The sequence below is a fragment of the Quercus lobata genome, chromosome 4, assembly GCF_001633185.2.
Source record: "Quercus lobata isolate SW786 chromosome 4, ValleyOak3.0 Primary Assembly, whole genome shotgun sequence".
Taxonomy (NCBI): Eukaryota; Viridiplantae; Streptophyta; class Magnoliopsida; order Fagales; family Fagaceae; genus Quercus; species Quercus lobata.
The window spans coordinates 52,031,640-52,050,647 of NC_044907.1; the positions used below are offsets into that span (position 1 = coordinate 52,031,640).

Below are 19,008 nucleotides of genomic sequence, written 5' to 3' on the forward strand. Positions count from 1 at the left end.
TTCTATTCTTTACATAATTTTATCTCACAGAAAAGTGGTTATTTCCCACTCTTTCTCCCTCAATTTTTTGGTAGATTTTTATTTTTATTTTTCTTGCATCGCTATTTTAGCCTGATAAAGTTTTGTATTCTTTAGAGCTCTATTTTGGTTTATGGGATTTAGCTTTGTGTTTTAAGTTTTTTTATTTATTTTTTATGTCTTTGATTGTTAAATATTATCATATTTCATTATAAATAATTAAAAATAGTATATAAGAATGTACTATTATTATATTACATAGAATTATTTGGATAAGTTAGTGTTTATTGTTATGTATTTTATTTTTTATTTTTTCTCATATCATTTTATTTAACATTTAAATTCAACCACATCCCTCATATATATCATTAAATTATTTATATTTCCACTCCTTTTTTATTTTTAAAAATTTTAAATATAATATTTTGCCTAAATTAAATAAATAAAATTGTCCACATTAAGTGGAGTAATGATAGGGAAACACTCATTCTCACACCCAATGCATCAAAGGAAGAATGAAATACAAAACAAATCAAGTTAGAAACACATATAAAAAAAAAAAAAAAAACTAATAATGCATATTTAATGTCATAGAATCATCATCAAATTTTGGAAAACGATAGGTTGCCAATGGAGAGAGAGAGAGAGAGAGAGAGAGAGAGGAGAGATGGTATAGAAAAAAAAACAATACAAAGTAATAAAGAGTAGATAAAGAAAGAAAAAAAAAAAAAAACAAACGTCAATTAGTAATCGTTGATTGGAAAACAAAGAGGTTGTTAAGAGAAGTAAAAAATAAAATAGAGATTACCATGTGGAGAACATTAAAAACTTTACAGTGTAGTAACATAAACCGTTTAATTCACTTAAAAAATTAAATCAACAATCAATAATTAAATACAATCATAGTACTAAATTTAAATTTAAAACTAATCAAATTCTAACTATGGAAACCATATTAATCATAACTAAAAAAGAGATGTTCTCTGATAGTAGTAGAAATTGAATAAGAAATAAAGTTAGAAAATTTAAAAATCCATTTTTTGACATTTCATTTAACCTTATTTATAATATATATATATATATATATTTATATATTTATATATATATATATATATATATAATTTTCATGCACTATTACTTTCGAAAATCTAATGAACAATGCTACCTCTCATTTATCGTCTTTGTTATGCAAATCATCAGTTAGTAAATATATGATAATGGTAAGAAGCGTTACAAATGAGATCACTAAAAAAAAATATAAAATTAATTAGCCACTATCATTATGGAATAGTAGTTTATAATTTTACGCATCCAAAAAAGTGGAATATATAGAGTTTTTTTTAAAGGTATGTGTAAAGATTCACTATATGTGTGTGTGTGTGTAAAGGTAAAAAAAAAAAAAAAGAAGGTATATTTAAGGTTTTTGTTAACTTAAAAACTAATGAAAATCAAATGGTTAATAACTAAAATTATAGTATTAATAAAATATTTAATGAGACTATCCTAAAAAAATTATCGCGCGCAACGCGCGGGTATGCGATTAGTTTTTACATCAAAGTTAAACACTATTCATTTATTTATTATTTTTTCTCTCTCTTCATCTATATCTCTCAATCTTCTCCCTTCCTTCAACCCACAACCACTTACTAGTGCCATCACCCACTATAACCACTAGAAACTGATCCACCACCACTAACCCAGCCACTAGCCACCACCAACCACAACAAACTAATCCACCACCACAAACCCTGCAACCATCAACCACCATAAAGGCACAAACCCAACAACCATCAACAAAACCCATTCATCAAACATCAACAAAATCAAAACTCTTTCATCAAAATATAAAATAAAACAAAATAAAACCCATCAAGAGAACCCATCAACTAGAAAAATTCAAAATCAAAACCCATTAACAGCAAGGAAGAGACAATGATTTATCGGTCACAGTGACAATGCCATTTTGTCAGTCACAGCAACAAAACCAAAACCCAACACCAGCGAGAACATCGTTTTGTTAGTCATGGGGAGGAAGAGACGATGATGATGAGCAATGGGTGGCTTGCTGTGCAATCGTGGGTCTTGGTGTTGGTGGTGGTTGGCAACTGCAACAAGGTTGCAGAAAGATGGTTCTTATGCTTGAGGCGGAGAAAGGTTGAGAGACAGAGCAGAGGATAAATGAGATAGCAGAGAGAGAGAGAGAGAGAGGCAGAGAATGAAGAGAGTGAGGGTCGACGCTGGGCTTGGGCTTTAGTTGGTGCTAGGTAGGGCTTGGGTCGACAACGAGTGGAGTAAAAGGAGCTTGCAACGGGATGAAATGAAGAGTGAGGAGAGAGGAGCAACAGGCAGAAATAAGAGAGGAGGAAAAAAAAAAGGAAAATATTAAAATATTCTAACTAGTGTGAATGTAACTTTTTTTTTTAAATTTTTTTTTAACCTTTGAACTATAGTGCATAGCCATATTTGGCTATGCATAATCATACTCACTATAAAAAATGTGGACTTTTGCATTGTTTGGTTTGCTGCATTTTAAAAAAATGCTTCAATAGATAGTGACATTGTAACATTTACTTAAAACACCACTAAAAGAGATATATTGCAACATTTATTAGAGTGACTATTGCTAATTTATTTGGATTTTCAAGCATTTTTTAAAAGGCTTTTATTAAAACGCTACAATAAGGAACTTTTTTTTTTTTGGTGCCAAAATTCCAAAACTTGAAAAATTTGGCACAAAAAATTTTCTAATCCCCAAAGCCAAAAAAAAAAAAAAAAAAAAAAAAAAAAAAAAAAAAAAAAAACTCCCAGGTTCAAATTAAACCCGAAAAAAAAAAAAAAAAAAAAAAGAATCCCCAAAACCAAAAAACACTCCCACGTTAACATAGAATTTTTTTTTTTTTAAAAAAAAAAAAAAAAAAAATTCTTAGAAGTGATAAAAAGGGAGATGAAAGTTGTGGAGCTAGAGATAGTGCTGTGAACAATGTTTCTGCAGAGGAGAATAAACAATGGACTATGAGAGTATGAACTTGGAGTTTTCCTTAGGACCTCCTCACTCGATTGAAGAAGAAGATGTGCTTGGATGAAGTGTCAAGAAATTTAAGGAAAGCACGGGTGCCAGGCAGTCATTGGTTTGTTGGTGACCATTTTCTAGCCATCAAACCTTGGGAGCCTTATTTTAAAGCTTCAGAAGCTAAACTGTCCTCTATGGCAGTTTAGGTCAAATTTCCAAAGCTCCTTATAAAGTTCTATAACAGGTCAGTGCTCAAAGAAATTGGCAGTGTTATTGGCCCTGTGTTGCGTATAGACTCATACTCTGCTTCAGGGACTAGGGGGAGTTACGCAAGGTTGTGTGTTCAAGTTGACTTAGAGAAACCTCTTATTAATGTAGTTAGAATTGGACGTGTAGGCAAGTGGTGCTATATGAAGGTATCTCTGCCTTATGTTTTAGTTGTGGTCACTTAGGTCATACCCAAGGCAATTGTTGCAACAATATCAAATCATGTGAAAAGTGTGGAGAGGTTGGAGAAGCTTCTAAAAAGCAGAATGTTGGTCAGCCTGGGGATGCCTCTAAAGTCCAAGATGTGGGCCAGGGTTCTCAACCAAATCCCAATTATGGGCCTTTGATGTTAGTCACAAGGAAACGTAGTTTGGTCCAAAATGGACGAAGACCCACCTCAGCTAAGGATAATTCTGGAACTGAAGGGCATAGGGGTAAAATCAAATATCAATTGGTGGATGAAGATGTGATGTCTAAATCTTCTTTTAAGGCCCAGGAAACAATGCTGCCTGGTTCGACACGTGAGGAAGTAATGCATCAGGTACAAGATGAGAGTATGGATACTATGGGGTTTGATTTGCAGACCAACAAAAACAGTAGAGAGGATTCGCAGGCTGATTCGCAAGCAAGTATTGAAGAAGGGTCCATCCGGAAGCAAACCCAAAGCTCCAAATTTCAAACAACTAAAAGCCTTAGGATTAAAAGTTCCAAAACCTTGAAATGACAGACAGCTTCAATTGGGAGTAAGGTGTTGAACAATCTAACCTCGTCACTTTTAGATAAGCTTCTCTCTGAACCCAATGGAAACAAGCTTCCTCGGATTGATGCCTCTCCCTCGATCAAGATGGGCGATTTGGTACAAAAACAGTGTAGTGGTGATTTCAAACAAGATGATTGCCCAGATAAGGGCAACGCCGATAGACATTCCAGGTTCGTTCAAACCGGGCTTGAGCAATGCTTGGAAGAATCTATTCCCTATCACTCCTATTAGCAACAAAACAGGGAACCTTGCCTTGGACCATCCAGCTTGGGTTCAAACGCCTAACCCATGGTGGAGGTTTATAACAGACACCTCCCTATTGTCTTGGGAGAAAGCAGAGACTTTGAGCAGGCAAAGGAGGCCGTTAATCATGCCTCACTTCGATAAATCAGGATGGATCGTTCAAGAGAGAAGGATTATGGATTTCAGAGGGTTGGCTTCAGCACACATGGGGAATCATCCTATGTTGAAGCTAATTAAAATTCTGGTTCCGATCAAGAGATGTGATCTATTGCTTTGTTGCAAAGAGGACACAATGGGGATCCTCAAGTATATGATGGTATGGAAACTAGACTAGACAACGTCCAAGGATCTTGTGAGGAGGCTAGGTTGGAGCATGGTGGATGTAGCATTGATGAATCCTAATCGAATTGAATATCCTTTGGGTCAGTTTGCTCAAATGAATGTCTTAATGTGGAATTACAGGGGTGAGTTAAAGCCTGATTTTAAGAGAAGGATTTTTGAGATGGTTGTGAATCATAATATGGCGATCATGGTGATTATGAAGACTAGAATGGGTGGAGATAGGGCTGAGAGGATCATTGCTAACCTACCATTTGATGGTTTTATCACAACTAAGACAACTGATTACGCAAGGGGCCTATGGGTGCTTTGGAAGAAGGATGAAGCCGAAATTGAATTGCTTGCTTCCACAGAACAAGAAATTCATGCCACTATTAAGGTACACTCTTCTAGCCTTTCTTGGTTCATTTCAGCTATTTTTGGTAGTCCATGGTTGATTGAGAGAAGAATTATCTAGGTAAATTTGTTGGAAATTGCTAAACTCCATTACCATCCCTAGCTGATGCTTAGTGATTTTAATGAGGTTTTGAATAGTGAGGATAAATTTGGAGGGAATCAGATAAATTTAAATAGGGCTTTGGAATTTAAGGCTTGTTTAGATAACTGTAGTTTTTTGGATTTGGGCTTTGCTATACCAAAGTTTACTTGGACTAATAAAAGAACAGTCACTAGCCTTATTCTTGAAAGATTGGATAGATGTTTTGCTAACCCAAGTTAGAGGCTTTTATATCCTAAAGCATTGGTAACCCATGTCCCCAGGTCCTTTTTTGATCATTGTCCTGTTTTAATTGAGCTTATGGGAAAGAGGCCCAACTTCTTTAATAAACCATGTTGGTTCCATACCATGTGGTTACTTCATCCACAATTTCCTAAGGTGGTGGAGGATGCTTGGTCTGAGGGAAGAACCCTTTCCTCTGCCATACTTGATTTCTCCAACAAAGCCCAGAAGTGGAATAGTGAAGTTTTTGGCAATTTATTTGCAAGGAAAAGGGGAGTTCTGGCCAGATTGGGTGAGTCAAAAAAGCTATTGCCAATAATCCTAGCGAATCCCTTCTCAGATTGGAAAAATAGTTGATTGAAGAGCATGCTCTAATTATGTTGCTAGAGGAGGAATATTGGGCTATTTTTGGAGATCGTAACACTTTTTTCTTTCACATCACTACTGTGGTGCATAGACAGAGAAATAAATTAGAAGTCTTGTTACTGGGGTTAGGGAATGTATTCAAGATAAGGAAGGAATTAAGGAGATGATCCAGTCTGGTTTCATGAAACTATATTCCTCTGAAATGAGTGTGGTTTTTCTTAAATCTCCTGTTACTGAATTTTCATGCTGTGTGCTTTCTGAGGAAGATAGGTGCTTTTTGTAAAGAGTGGTGGATGATGAGGAAATTAGGGAAGCCTTGTGGGGTCTCAAACCCTTCAAGGCAGCTGGGCCTAATGGATTACATGTTGGTTTTTTTCAGCACTTTTGGCATGATGTCAAAGATTCTATTTGTGATGAAGTTAAGAAAGCATTTGGCCTTGGTTTCGTTCCGGAGTATTTGAATAAAACCTTGATCACTTTGATTCCTAAATGCCAATATCCTGAATCTTTAGCCAATTATAGACCTATCAAACTGTGTAATTCAGTGTACAAAATCATCTCCAAGATTTTAGTGGCTAGGATTAGACGATTGCTCAACAATCTTATTTCCCCAATCCAAACTGCTTTCGTGCCGGGGGGGAAAGGGGTGGATAATCTGATTATTTCTCAAGAGCTTATTTATACCATGGATAATTTGAAAGGAAGAGAGGGGTATATGGCTATCAAGGTGGATCTAAAAAAGGCCTATGACATATTAGAGTGGAGTTTCATCCACAAAGTCCTCCAAGATTTCCATTTTCCTTCCAGCATAATTAAGGTGAACATGAGCTATCTTTCTTCATCAACAATCTTTGTGTTGGTCAATGGGAATGCCCTTGATGCTTTCTCTCTATCTAGAGGCATAAGACAAGGTGATCCCCTGTTACCATACTTGTTTATTTTATGCATGGAATACTTGGGTAGTCTTGTTGAAGAGAAGTGCTCTAAAGGAGCTTGGATTCCCCTTAAGGCCTCTCATGGGAATATAAAGATTTCCCACCTCTTTTTTGCGGAAAATCTTATATTGTTTGCTAAAGTTAATAGGGAAATTTGTGAAGCCATCCTGGATGTCTTGCGTACTTTTTGCTTAGAATCTAGGCAAAAGGTTAGTTCAAATAAGTCAAGAATTTATTTTTCCTCTAATGTTGCTCTTAAGCTAAGAGAAAGAGTGTGTGAGAGCTTGGGTATGCTTGAAACTAGCAACTTTGGGAAATATTTTGGGTTTCCCCTTAGACATAAAGGGGCTTCTAGAAGGCAGTTTAACTTTGTGGCTAATCGGGTGATGAGTAAGTTAGTTGGGTGGAAGGCTAAATTTTTATCCTTTGCTGGTAGGGCAGTGTTGGTGAAGGCTGTGATGTCAGCAATTCCTAATTATGTCATGCAAGGGACTGCTCTCCCAACTCACTTTTGTGATAAGTTAGATAAAATCAGCAGAGACTTCCTTTGGGGATTGTCGAATGAGAAGCGGAGAATGCATCTAGTAGGATGGGAAAAAATTATTAGGCCTAAAGATGAAGGAGATCTGGGGATCCAATCTGCTAGAGCAAAAAATATTGCGCTCCTAGAAAAATTGAATTGGAGAATATATCGGGAAAAAGAGGTCGTTTCAGTTTGGGCAAGGATTTTGTTGAATAAGTATTGCTCTAATTCCAGAAAGAGGGCTACTAATCTGGATGTTCTCCCTTCTTCTCCTAATTGGTCTACCATTAAGCTTGGTTTCCCCACCTTTGTCAAGGGTATTTGTTGGGGGGTTGGAAATGGCTTAAGGAAAAGTGTGTGGATTAATAATTGGATTAAAGGACAATCCTTAAGGGAGCTCATTGAGGGGCCATTAACAAGAAATGACATGAATTTAGATATAGCTAATATCCGGGATAATCATGAGTGGAATTGGGAGAATTTATCCTTTGCTTTGCCACCTATAATCAAGGATAAAATTAGAGCTATTCCATGCCAATAATTCAGTGATGAGAAGGATATAATTATGTGGAAACATACGAAGGATGGGGTGTTTACTGTTAACTCGACTTATCTTCAAATTATTGGTGGTGTTGGGGATGGTAATACCTTTAAGGGCAATTGGATTTGGAAGATGGACACTTTTCCAAAAATTGTTAGCTTTTTATGGTTATGTTTGCATAACAGTATCCCAGTCTGGGAGGTTTTGGCTGCTAGAGGTATCAATTGCAACAAGCTATGCCTTATATATAAAGAGCAAGATGAGTCAATAGAGAATTTGCTTAGAGAGTGCATTTTTGTACAACAATTCTGGGCTGAAATTCATGCCCCTTGTGTTTCCTCTATGCTAAAGTAATCCATCACAGCTCTATTCCATGGAACTATCTTTCCACTTGCTGTTTGGAGCATTTGTAAACACTGCAACAAAGTTATGTTTGAAAATGTCCCTTTTAATTTGAACCTTCATAGATCTTGTCTTAATGAGGCAAGGGAGTATTTTTATTGCATTGGAAAATCTGGGAGGAAGAAACAGTTAACTTCCATACCTGTGAAATGGAATAAGCCAATTGAAGAGTGGTTTAAATTGAATACAAATGGAGCTTCAAGTGGGAATCCAAGTAAGGCAAGGGGTGGTGGTCTAATTAGAGACTATAATGGGAGATGGATCAAAGGTTTTCGAGATTCATTGGGCATGGCTCCAGTTTTGTTGCGGAATTTTAGGCTTTAAGGGATGCATTGAAGCTAGCCTTAGGCATTGGAGTTCAGAGGTTGGTTGTGGAGTTGGATGCTAAAGTGGTGGTTAGCCTCATCACATCTACAGGTGGTTCTAATAAACCATATCTCCCTCTTCTTAATGATTGCAGATAATTGTTAAGCAGGTTCCTCCAGACCCGAGTGGTGCATGTGTTCAGGGAAGGGAATAGGTGTGCTGATGCACTTGCAAGAATGGGCAATAACATGGTTGAGGAGTTTCTGGTGTTTGATAATCCTCCTAGTCCTGATGTTTTGTATTTTTTCTGATGGTTTTTAGACCCCTAAAACAATTGATTAAACCTAGGTAATTAGCCAAGTTGTTACTTAGTCCAATTAAACAAGTCTAGGTTATCACAATATAAAAGATCAAATCATGTAAAGCAGCGGAAAATAAATAAGACAATGATATGATCACCCAAGAAAACCAAACCGGTAAAAAACCTGGGGAGGATTTAACCTAACTATCCTCAAGGTAAAAAACAAATCCACTAGAAAGAATCGAAGTTCATACAATAAGACTTACAAGCTCCCACGCTCGACTTCTTATTGTTACCCACCAGTAGAACTTACTAACACGACCAGGTGCAAACTCCGAATCCACAGACTCCTTCTTTCTTTGGCCTTTGCAAAACACAAACACCCTCGTTTGTGACTTTGAGATCCCACTCAAAGGTTTAGCAACACAAACTCTCCTATTTGTGACTCCAAGACCACCATTGAAGGTTTAGATCATCAGCACCTTTGATGATTAGAGAAGGCAGCAACTTCTACAATACCGGATCTTGAGATTCTTCAAGGAATAATACCGATAGAAGACATAAGAGAGCTTTTTAGGAACAAAACCCTAAATACAAAAAAGGCACACTTTTTTCTCTCTGAAAAGCCACACAAAAACGTGCTTAGGGTTTCCTTTATATACTGGGAGAAGTAGATTAGAAACCCTAATCCTAAATGGGCTTGTACTGCTATTTGGGCTTAATTAAAATTTTGAAAATACGACTTTCGATCGGTCGAGCCTGTCTTTCGAACGATCGAACCAGACAGATTATGAAATCTTCTTCCTGCAGCTCGTATGTTCTTAAATCTTGACTTGAATCACCTTGAGCATTGTCTAATAAAACCTATAGACTCTAAGATCTATATCTAGACAAGTTTGTGTTCACGATTTGCCAATTGTTCTAAACATTTAGAACCTAACAAACTCCCCCTTTGGCAATTCGTGACAAAACTTTCATACAAAATGAAATGCTCAAATACAAGAACAACCCAATACAATAAAATGTCCAATTACATCACAAATCCCAATCTAAAACTCCTAACCCAGAAGTTGCAAGAAGAGGTAGAAGGTCTTGATCAGAATGCACCTGTCTTTCTTGAAACACTCAAACACATCACCGCATGTGTGGAAAGAAATACATTTAAACAATAATACGAAACATAATATAAAAAAATAAACTAACTCTCCCCCTAAGTTAGATACAACAAAAAGTTTTTTATATTCTCCCCCTAAATAAAACAAACAGATCATCTATGTCTCCCCCTTTTTGTCACGTATTGACAAAGTCTACCTAATCAGAAGATAGACAGAAAACATACGCAACAGAGTAAGAGAAAATAGGGACAACTCCCCCTATGAAGAGCAACAACTCCCCCTGAGAACCACAAAGGTTAAAAAAAATTTCTCCCCCTATAAAAATAGGAAAAACAAAACAAGTTTTGTGGAAAAATAAAGGGGTTAGGGATAAATGAAAAGACACAAACCAAGTTTAAAAAAAAAAAAAAACTAAGTTGAGGATACACATGAAGGAAAAATATTCTCTCTTTCAATAAAATGCAAACATGGCACTATGTAACCCATAAACAGTTGCATGAGTGGAGAAAATATTTGCACATTGATTATCCATTATATCTCTTAAGAAAAAAAAATTTCTACAATTCACACATAAAAATAGCATACACTAGAAAGTACATAACTCAAAAATTAATCAATCAATTTTTAAATCAAGTTGAGTACCCAATTTAGCAAAGTGTATGCATGTTATGTGTGAAAACAATGAGAGATATGATTGCAAAACTGCAAGATGGATACAGAAAACAATGCAATGTATGTGAATCCTAAACATAAATAATGCATGGAAAAATCAAATTTTTGAAAAAACAGAGCAATTTAATGTAGAAACTCCTCAAAGCACAATATTTTATAAAAAAATGCATGAGTATGAGACGAAAAGTTTTTTCAAAAGCACTTGACTTCAACCCAGATCTTCCAAAATCAAGATTTTCAATCAATTTGTCCTCAAAGCGCAAACATTAAACACATTTTGCATTAAAATCAAGGAACTTTAATCTTGGATGGCCACAACAAGATCACACACAATATAATGTACCAAGTTTAGCAAAGAGTAACTTGTATAGTGTGTGCAACTAGCAAAAACTTGAGATACATTGGAGGTGATATGTGAATAGCAATCAATCACAAAGTCTACAAAATTCATCACAAAGAATTTAAAAGAGACTATCACCTAAAGAGTTACATCATATAACTCTCACATCTCCTAGAAAACAAGCTTGCAATCATATAAGTTTCTTAATTTGCCTCATATTATACATACCAATTTTAAGTTATGTGAGTTTGGCATCAAGCCTAATAGTACACACCAATTTTGATTTTAAGAATTAAACTGAGGCTTCACCTTATGTTCTTTTTGTACATGTGCTACACTTTTCCGAGCACAAAATCTTATGATATGCACAAGGTGTTCATGATTGGCTAGTGAACAGTGGTGAGATGGTTATTTATGCCTTTCTCGAAAGGTTCAAGTTTGACAGTCAAAGACATGTGACTTCAAGATCAAAACAAAGTGATCAAAATCATAAACATCTTTCCCACACAATATGCACTACAAAACTCAAACTAGTAAAGTGCAATAAATAAGTTCATCCAAGCTAAACAAGATACATAAACTTGTTATGTAAAAATAAAATGGCCAATCCTTGATTATAAATCCAAGATGTGAAATACAAAATACAAAAATCTTTTTGGTCTTTAAAAAATTTATGACAAAAAAAAACACACTATTCTAAATGAATAATGCAAATGCAATGCATGACAGTGCTTAACTAAGCTATAGAGGGTACACAAACAAGAAATATCAATTTGTTAATTAACCCTTGAGTACATGTACAAACTAGTACATACTCACATAAAATCAAAAATAGCTTAGCACTTATATAACACATACTATCCAAGTTTCTCCACAATGTCAAGCATGTTCTAAATCAAGAGAGATATCATAATTCATGTAATCCTCAAAAGAAATAAAACAAGACACAAAATAAAATATTTTTGTCTTTTTTTTTTTTTTGAATTTTTTCAATGTTTTTGGATTTTTTTTTAAATAAAAAATTCTAAAAGAAATAAAATAACCAAAAACAAAAATAAGACATGTCCACAAACAATTGAAAGAATTAAATCAAGGACAAGTCAGCAACCCTCACCTTAGAGAATTTTTTCTCACCCATATAGCACAAGTCTTCGACTTTGTAGGTGAAAATCTATGAGAAGTAGAGTGTATTTGAGGAATTACACCAATCTTTTGAGAGAGACTGAAATCCTGCAAATTCCTTTCACAAGCCAACAAGCTTAAATTTTTCAAAATAATATGAAACAATTTATATGGACTTATGGCAGGAGAAATATCATCACATATCCTAGACTGAAACATAGAATGCTTAAATTTCAGTTTATGACAATTAGGACGAATGTGACCATGGACACCACAAAAATGGCAGACGGGAACAAATTTAGGAACATCAGTATTCCTAGTGGGGTTTCCGGTCACAGGCTTTGGTTCTTGCCTCAACAAAGAACAATTTGGTCTAATATGACCAACAACACCACAAAGGTGACAAGTAGGCACAAAAATAGATTTATTATGCTCTCTAACAGTATGTTTAGACATAGGTTTAGAAACATCAGCGTCTACATCAGAACTTTTACATTTGTCTAACCTAACAAAATAAGCTTTTTCTTTATTATTCCTCTTGAAAAGAGGGATATAAACTTTCTCAATTTTAGGCTTAAAAGAAACAGAAACACTTCTGTTATCAACATCAGGCTTGGTATTAGTCAAACTTTCAATTTTAGCTTTAGATTCATCTAACTCTTGTTCCAAGCTTTTTATCTTCTCATCTTAAGAGGAAATTTGATTTCTCAAAAATTCATTCTTTTTATTAGATTCATCTAATCTAACAATCAATTCCTCTTTTTCAAGATTAGCCAATTTTAACTTTTCTTTGAATTTCTTAGCAATTTTCATAGATTTCAATAATTCCTTACAAAGAGTTTCACAAGCATCAATAAAATCAACAGAAGCATGAGCCGAAACATGATTAGAAAGATACTTCAAATTATCCATGACAACAGGGGTCAAGGATCAGCTCTTAGATCAAAAGATCTAAAACAGAAGAGCTACCCGCTCTGATACCACTTGATGGTTTTTAGACCCCTAAAACAATTGATTAAACCTAGGTAATTAGCCAAGTTGTTACTTAGTCCAATTAAAGAAGTCTAGGTTATCACAATATAAAAGATCAAATCATGCAAAACAGCGGAAAATAAATAAGACAATGATATGATCACCCAGGAAAACCAAACCGGTAAAAAACCTGGGGAGGATTTAACCTAACTATCCTCAAGATAAAAAACAAATCCACTAGAAAGAATCGAAGTTCATACAATAAGACTTACAAGTCCCCACGCTTGACTTCTTATTGCTACCTACCAGTAGAACTTACTCACACGACCACGTGCAAACTCCGAATCCACGGACTCCTTCTTTCTTTGGCCTTTGCAAAACACAAACACCCCTGTTTGTGACTTTGAGATCCCACTCAAAGATTTAGCAACACAAACTCTCCTGTTTGTGACTCCAAGACCACCCTTGAAGGTTTAGATCATCAGCACCTTTGATGACTAGAGAAGACAACAACTTCTATAATACCGAATCTTGAGATTCTTCAAGGAATAATATCGATAGAAGACATAAGAGAGCTTTTTAAGAACAAAACCCTAAATACAAAAGAGGCACACTCTTTTCTCTCTGAAAAGTCACACAAAAACGTGCTTAGGGTTTCCTTTATATACTGGGAGAAGTAGATTAAAAACCCTAATCCTAAATGGGCTTGTACTGCTATTTGGGTTTAATTAAAATTCTGCAAATATGACTTTCGATCGGTTGAACCTATCTTTCGATTGATCGAACGAAACAGATTATGAAATCTTCTTCCTGCAGCTTGTATGTTCTTAAATCTTGACTTGAATCACCTTGAGCATTGTCTAATAAAATCTATAAACTCTAAGATCTAAATCTAGACAAATTTGTGTTCACGATTTGCCAATTGTTCTAAACATTTAGAACCTAACATTGTCAATATGGATGTTGTTGGTGTTTTGTATAATAGGACTTCTAACTCTGTACTCACTAATAGGGTGAGTTAGTTCTGTTTGTATTTCCCCTTAACCAAAAATAAATAAATAAATGAAAAATAAAAAACAAAATTTCCAATCCCATTATCCCAACAAACACTCCCATGTTCAAATTAAAATAAATAAATAAAACACCCAAAAGACTCCAACATTCCACCATAACTTCCCAATCCTTTTTTTTTTTTTTTCTCAAAAACCAAAAAGCCTAATCCCTAATTTTACTCTCCCCAGTTTTTAATCCTAATCCCATCTTCCATTATCTTCTCAAAAAATTCTCATCTCCCACCAAAAAGGAAAATCTCATCCTATTCCTATCTTCCATTATCTTCTCAAAAAAATTCTAATCTTCCACCAAAGTTTTTCTTAAGCTCTGGCATACCCAAACACCACACCACTACTGTTTAGTTCTCTCTCTCTCTCTCTCTCTCTCTCTCTCTCTCTCTCTCTCTCCTATTTGCTAGTTATAAATTTTATTTTATATGAGAGAGACAACAAGAAGTGCTCTACGATCTATCAGCCTCTCTCCCTATTTTTTATGGTTTTAAATTTGTTGAGTGAGGTAAAGTTTATTTATTTATTGAATTATTAGGAAATTATGTGTATTTTTGGAAGTGAGCTTTGTGGATTTTATTTTGTGGTTTCACTTCATGCTTTTAAATTGGGATTCAATTTTTTAATATATATATTTTTTAAAATTTTGTGTTATTTTGTAGTTTCACTTCATGCTTTCATATGTTTCATGATTTATGTTAGAGTTGTTTTGATGAAGGAATTATAAATTTTGCAAATGACATTATTAATTTTTATTATTGTAATTTGTGTTGTAGGTAAGAAACATAAATAGCAATTTGTTGAAACAATCAATCATCCAGCGTGAACAAAAATCATAATTGTGTAACAAATGTAAATTTTATTGTTGAATTTCATAATATTGATATTTGTACTTGTACTGAATTGGTGAAACCTCGTGGTGTAATCACATTATATGAATAAATAATTTTTTTTTTCATGTGTACAATTTTTGTAGCATTGTTTATTTGCAATTTAAATATGTGCTTGTATTTGTAATCAAGTTACTAAAATAAATGTTTATAAAAAAAATTACTAAAATAAATGTTAATTTTTTTTTAAAATCAATTATTGGGAAAATTGCTTTTTATAATTAAAAAAGGTTTTTTTCTAAATGTTAGCAGTGTTTTGAAAATGCTGCAAAATGTACTTTGTTGCAGTGTTTGTGAAAAACCACTGCAAATTTGTTATTTATTGCAACATTCCATAAACACTGCAAAGAAAATGCTGCAAAACAAAAACTCTATTGGATCGTTTTCAAAAAGCGCTACAATAGGGAAATTGCTACAATATTGTTGCAGCAGCCAGAAAAGAGTTGCAAGAAAACATTGCAAAAAATTTTTGCAGTGTTTTTTGGGGAGTTTTATAGCTTTTTGTGGCTTCTGCGATAAAACCAATTTCCTATAGTTGAGTCTAATATTGATGATGTGATGAAGATGATAGACACCATCACCTCCTGTTTGGAAAACTTCACACTAAGGTTTGAAAATCATAACTCAAGTACCCAATCCTTTAAGGATATCACCCCAAACACACATGCCGTGTGGGTGGAGAATTGTACACATGCATAAGCATTAGAACATGTCCATGCATCAATTCTTTCTATATGTTGTGATTTTGTCTGGTTGTTTTCCTAGCAATCATTCTAGCATGTTTTGACATACTTTTGTTTGTTTTTAAGAGCTTTGAATGTTTTCTTTTTGATCAATCTTTACTTTCTTTTTAGTCAAAAATCCAAAAAGTCTGATCCGCATTATTGTGTTTTGTCACACACATGTTTTGCCTTGTACCTTTGTACAAATGGCTTTGTGCATTTACGAGCGTGGCTTGTTCTCTATGTACTCATATCATTGTGGGAAAAATCTTGACATCTATGTGACTGTTGTAAATAGATCTTCAAACTTGTCATAAATGATCAATCAATGGTTTTGTTGATCTTGAGACTTGCATAGATTTGTGCCTATATGTTCCCACTCTTTTATATTTTTGCTTAAAGAGCTCAACCAATGTTAAATCTCAAAATGAAAAGAGATAATGAGCTGCAAAAGCCATTGCACATACTATTATTCGACTAGGAAAAAGGGGAAAGCGACTTTTATGAAAATGTATGGTGCCCAAAAGCCAAAGGATTGCTAATCAAATTGAAATATCAAAAATTTCAGGCATCGATCTCAAAACGAGATGTATTATTCGAAAATGATCAAATGTTATGTAAAGTATGAAGCCAAATGAAAAGCTTCAAAATTATGTTATCAAGTTTTGTGGGAGGTCATATATGCATACTTCTATAATTTAGATTGGTCACTCTTCCTAGTGCTAATTGTGTATATCTCGATTGAATTGATCATTGAAGCTTCACATTAGACATGTCTATGTTCAATGAATGCCTTAGTCATTTGTGTGATTGTACTTGATTAAATGTATTGCACTTACTTAATCATATGTTGATCAAACACAAAAAGATTTTTGAGTATTTTAATTGTTTTTGGAAAGTGTTTTTTTTTTTTTGAAAAATTTCAAAAATTTCAAAAACTGTGCAACTCTGTTTTGGCGACTCACTCTCGCAAGTCAAGCCAGTTGCTAGCTTACTCAGAAATTCTCGCGACTCTCTAGCGAGTCAAGCCCCCAGTCGCCAAAAAAACTTAGAAAAATTTTCAAAATTTCTGGGTTTTTAGCATTTTCGTGACTCAATTTGGCAACTAGTTCATAAGTGGAAGTTCCAATCGTGAGTTTACTCAAAATGCTTCACGACTCCCTTCACAACTTCCTTATGAGTGGACCTTCTAATCGCAAAAAACACTTAGAAAAATTTTTCAAAATTTGTGACATGGGTTTTTGGCGACTTCCTCGTGACTCATTCCAATCACGAAAAACGAGTTTTTGTCACTAATAGGGTTAAATCCAAGATGGTTTTCAAGAACTTTTCAGTTTTCCCTCACATCACGTGCTGATTCATTGTCTTGTCCACCTCTCCCTCTTCCAAAACTACCATTTTCACTCACAAAACCTCCATTTTCTTCATCAATCCTTCACCAATCTTCAAGAAAAGGTATGGGTTTTCTCTTATTCTCAAAGTATTTCATGTTTCTAGCCCTAGATTTCTTGGATTTTGTGTTTTTGTTAAGTTTTACAAATATGATGTTAGAATATGGTTTATTGATGTTTTGTTGAGTTTGATGCATGGGTTTTGTTGGTTTTGTTAGTATAATGCCTACTATACATGTTTTACATGTTTGTTTCTCATTTTTGTGCATTATACCATGTTTTTTGTTGTGTTGTGCATATCATATCCATGATAAAATGTCTCATAGATGTTTTCTTGTGTTTTTGTGGATTCCATGGAATACAATAGGTGTAGGGATAGTCATGTGGTTTTGATTTTGAAATATCATATGATTATGTGTTTTTACACTTAGCCCTAATTTGCACACGCTTTGCATTTGATGCACACATATACACTCTTTGACATGTTTGAGTGCTTATTGCCATGTTTCTATCATTTTATTGATATTATATGTTTTCACATGTCAATTGTGTTTGAATTACCTCTATAAATTTATGTTTTTAGGGTTTTAATTCAAAATTTTGATTTGGGACTAACTTGGTGCTAATCAAGCTTGTTGCCATTTGTGTTCTCTCTTGCTTTTTGACATTACCTGATACAGCTTGACAATGTCTCCATTCAAGAAATTAGCCGTGAAAGGAAGTAGTAGCAAGGGAAAAGAACCAGTGATTAGTCTTGTGAGTCTCACTCCTAAGTCAAAGAAGACTCGATCATCGACAAGATTCTATGATGTCAGCAAGTTCAGATCATATGCCGCATCTTAAGCTTATGATAACTACTTCAGGGATGCTCCCATGTTGGTGGAAAGGGTGATTGAGCAGGTTCTCTTCTTGATATGCACATTCTGAAATGGTTTGCTAACAGGGACTGGAACTTCCTCCTAACCAGCTTAGATGAAACGTATGAACAAATGGTAAAAGAATTCTATGCAAATGAAATTTCTGATGGTGATGAGTTGAAAAGTTGGGTTTGAGGTAAGGACTTCACGGTGACACCTTCTTATCTTAGCATCATCTTAAATATTAACCAGCCAGTGTTTCGAAAACCACCAATGTATGATGACTTGAATCCTGAGTAGGATTTACTTCGGGAAACTCTCAGAGATAGCTTGGAATTCTCTCCAAATGGGACATCAATTAGTGTTTCTTCACTATCTCCCGAATTCAGGCTGCTCACAACGATCATGTTCCACAACCTCTATCCTCTCTCAAGCACTGGATACATGAATCTTAGTAGAGCTTTGTTTCTTCACAAGCTAATTAATGATGAAGAAATTGACATCTCCTCACATATCTTTCATATTTTGAGCAAAACTATTGAGAGAACTGCCTCAAGGAACTGCATTCCTTTTTGCTACCTCATTTCAAAAATTTTGAAGCTTAAAGGCATTCATCCATTGGAATATGATCCCCCTACCCTAAGCCAAGTTCGATCAACATTCGTACTCTCAATGTCAACATCGATCACAATCGAAAGGGAGTCAAGCAAGAGGGTCATGCTTATCATGCTAGTTCACACTCTAGCTCACATTCCTATGATGAGAAGTTGGACAACATTATGGCATCCGTCCAAGAGCTCAGCACCAAGATGTCCGGACTTGCAAGTATCATGTGCTCTCACCACATTTGATGTGAGACAAAGTTCACATCTCTCCAAACTCAATTGGACCAAATCCAAAAGAAGCTAAAGGAAGATGAAGGCTAGCTATTCCATGACAAAAAGGGGGAGTGATATGATAGGGGGAGAAAGAGCTTGATCAAAGGGGGAGCATTAAAGTTGAAGTGCAAGAGAAAGAAAAATCCTATTTTTAATGCTTTGCTTAATTTTTTTTTTTTTTTTTAACTTCATGGTTATGTTTTAGTTATCTAAACTATTCTTTATTATGTACCTTTGCTTTTGTAGCCTAGTACTTTTA

General features: G+C 34.7%; 1 protein-coding gene across 1 annotated transcript; it reads left to right on the forward strand.

Moving 5' to 3' along the window:
- Positions 1-4,172: 4,172 nt before the first annotated feature.
- Positions 4,173-17,771, forward strand: LOC115984297. The gene is made up of 2 exons (XM_031107266.1): positions 4,173-5,016; positions 17,695-17,771. The coding sequence occupies exons 1-2, from the start codon at positions 4,672-4,674 to the stop codon at positions 17,737-17,739; spliced, it is 390 nt and encodes a 129-aa protein (XP_030963126.1). The 5' UTR covers positions 4,173-4,671; the 3' UTR covers positions 17,740-17,771.
- Positions 17,772-19,008: the final 1,237 nt, after the last annotated feature.

Coding starts and splice junctions, on each gene's coding strand:
- LOC115984297 (XM_031107266.1), top strand. CDS start 4,672: ATGGTGGATGTAGCATTGATGAATCCTAATCGAATTGAATATCCTTTG. Junction 5,017..17,694: donor AAATTCATGCCACTATTAAG/GTACACTCTTCT, acceptor TACCTGATACAG/CTTGACAATGTCTCCATTCA.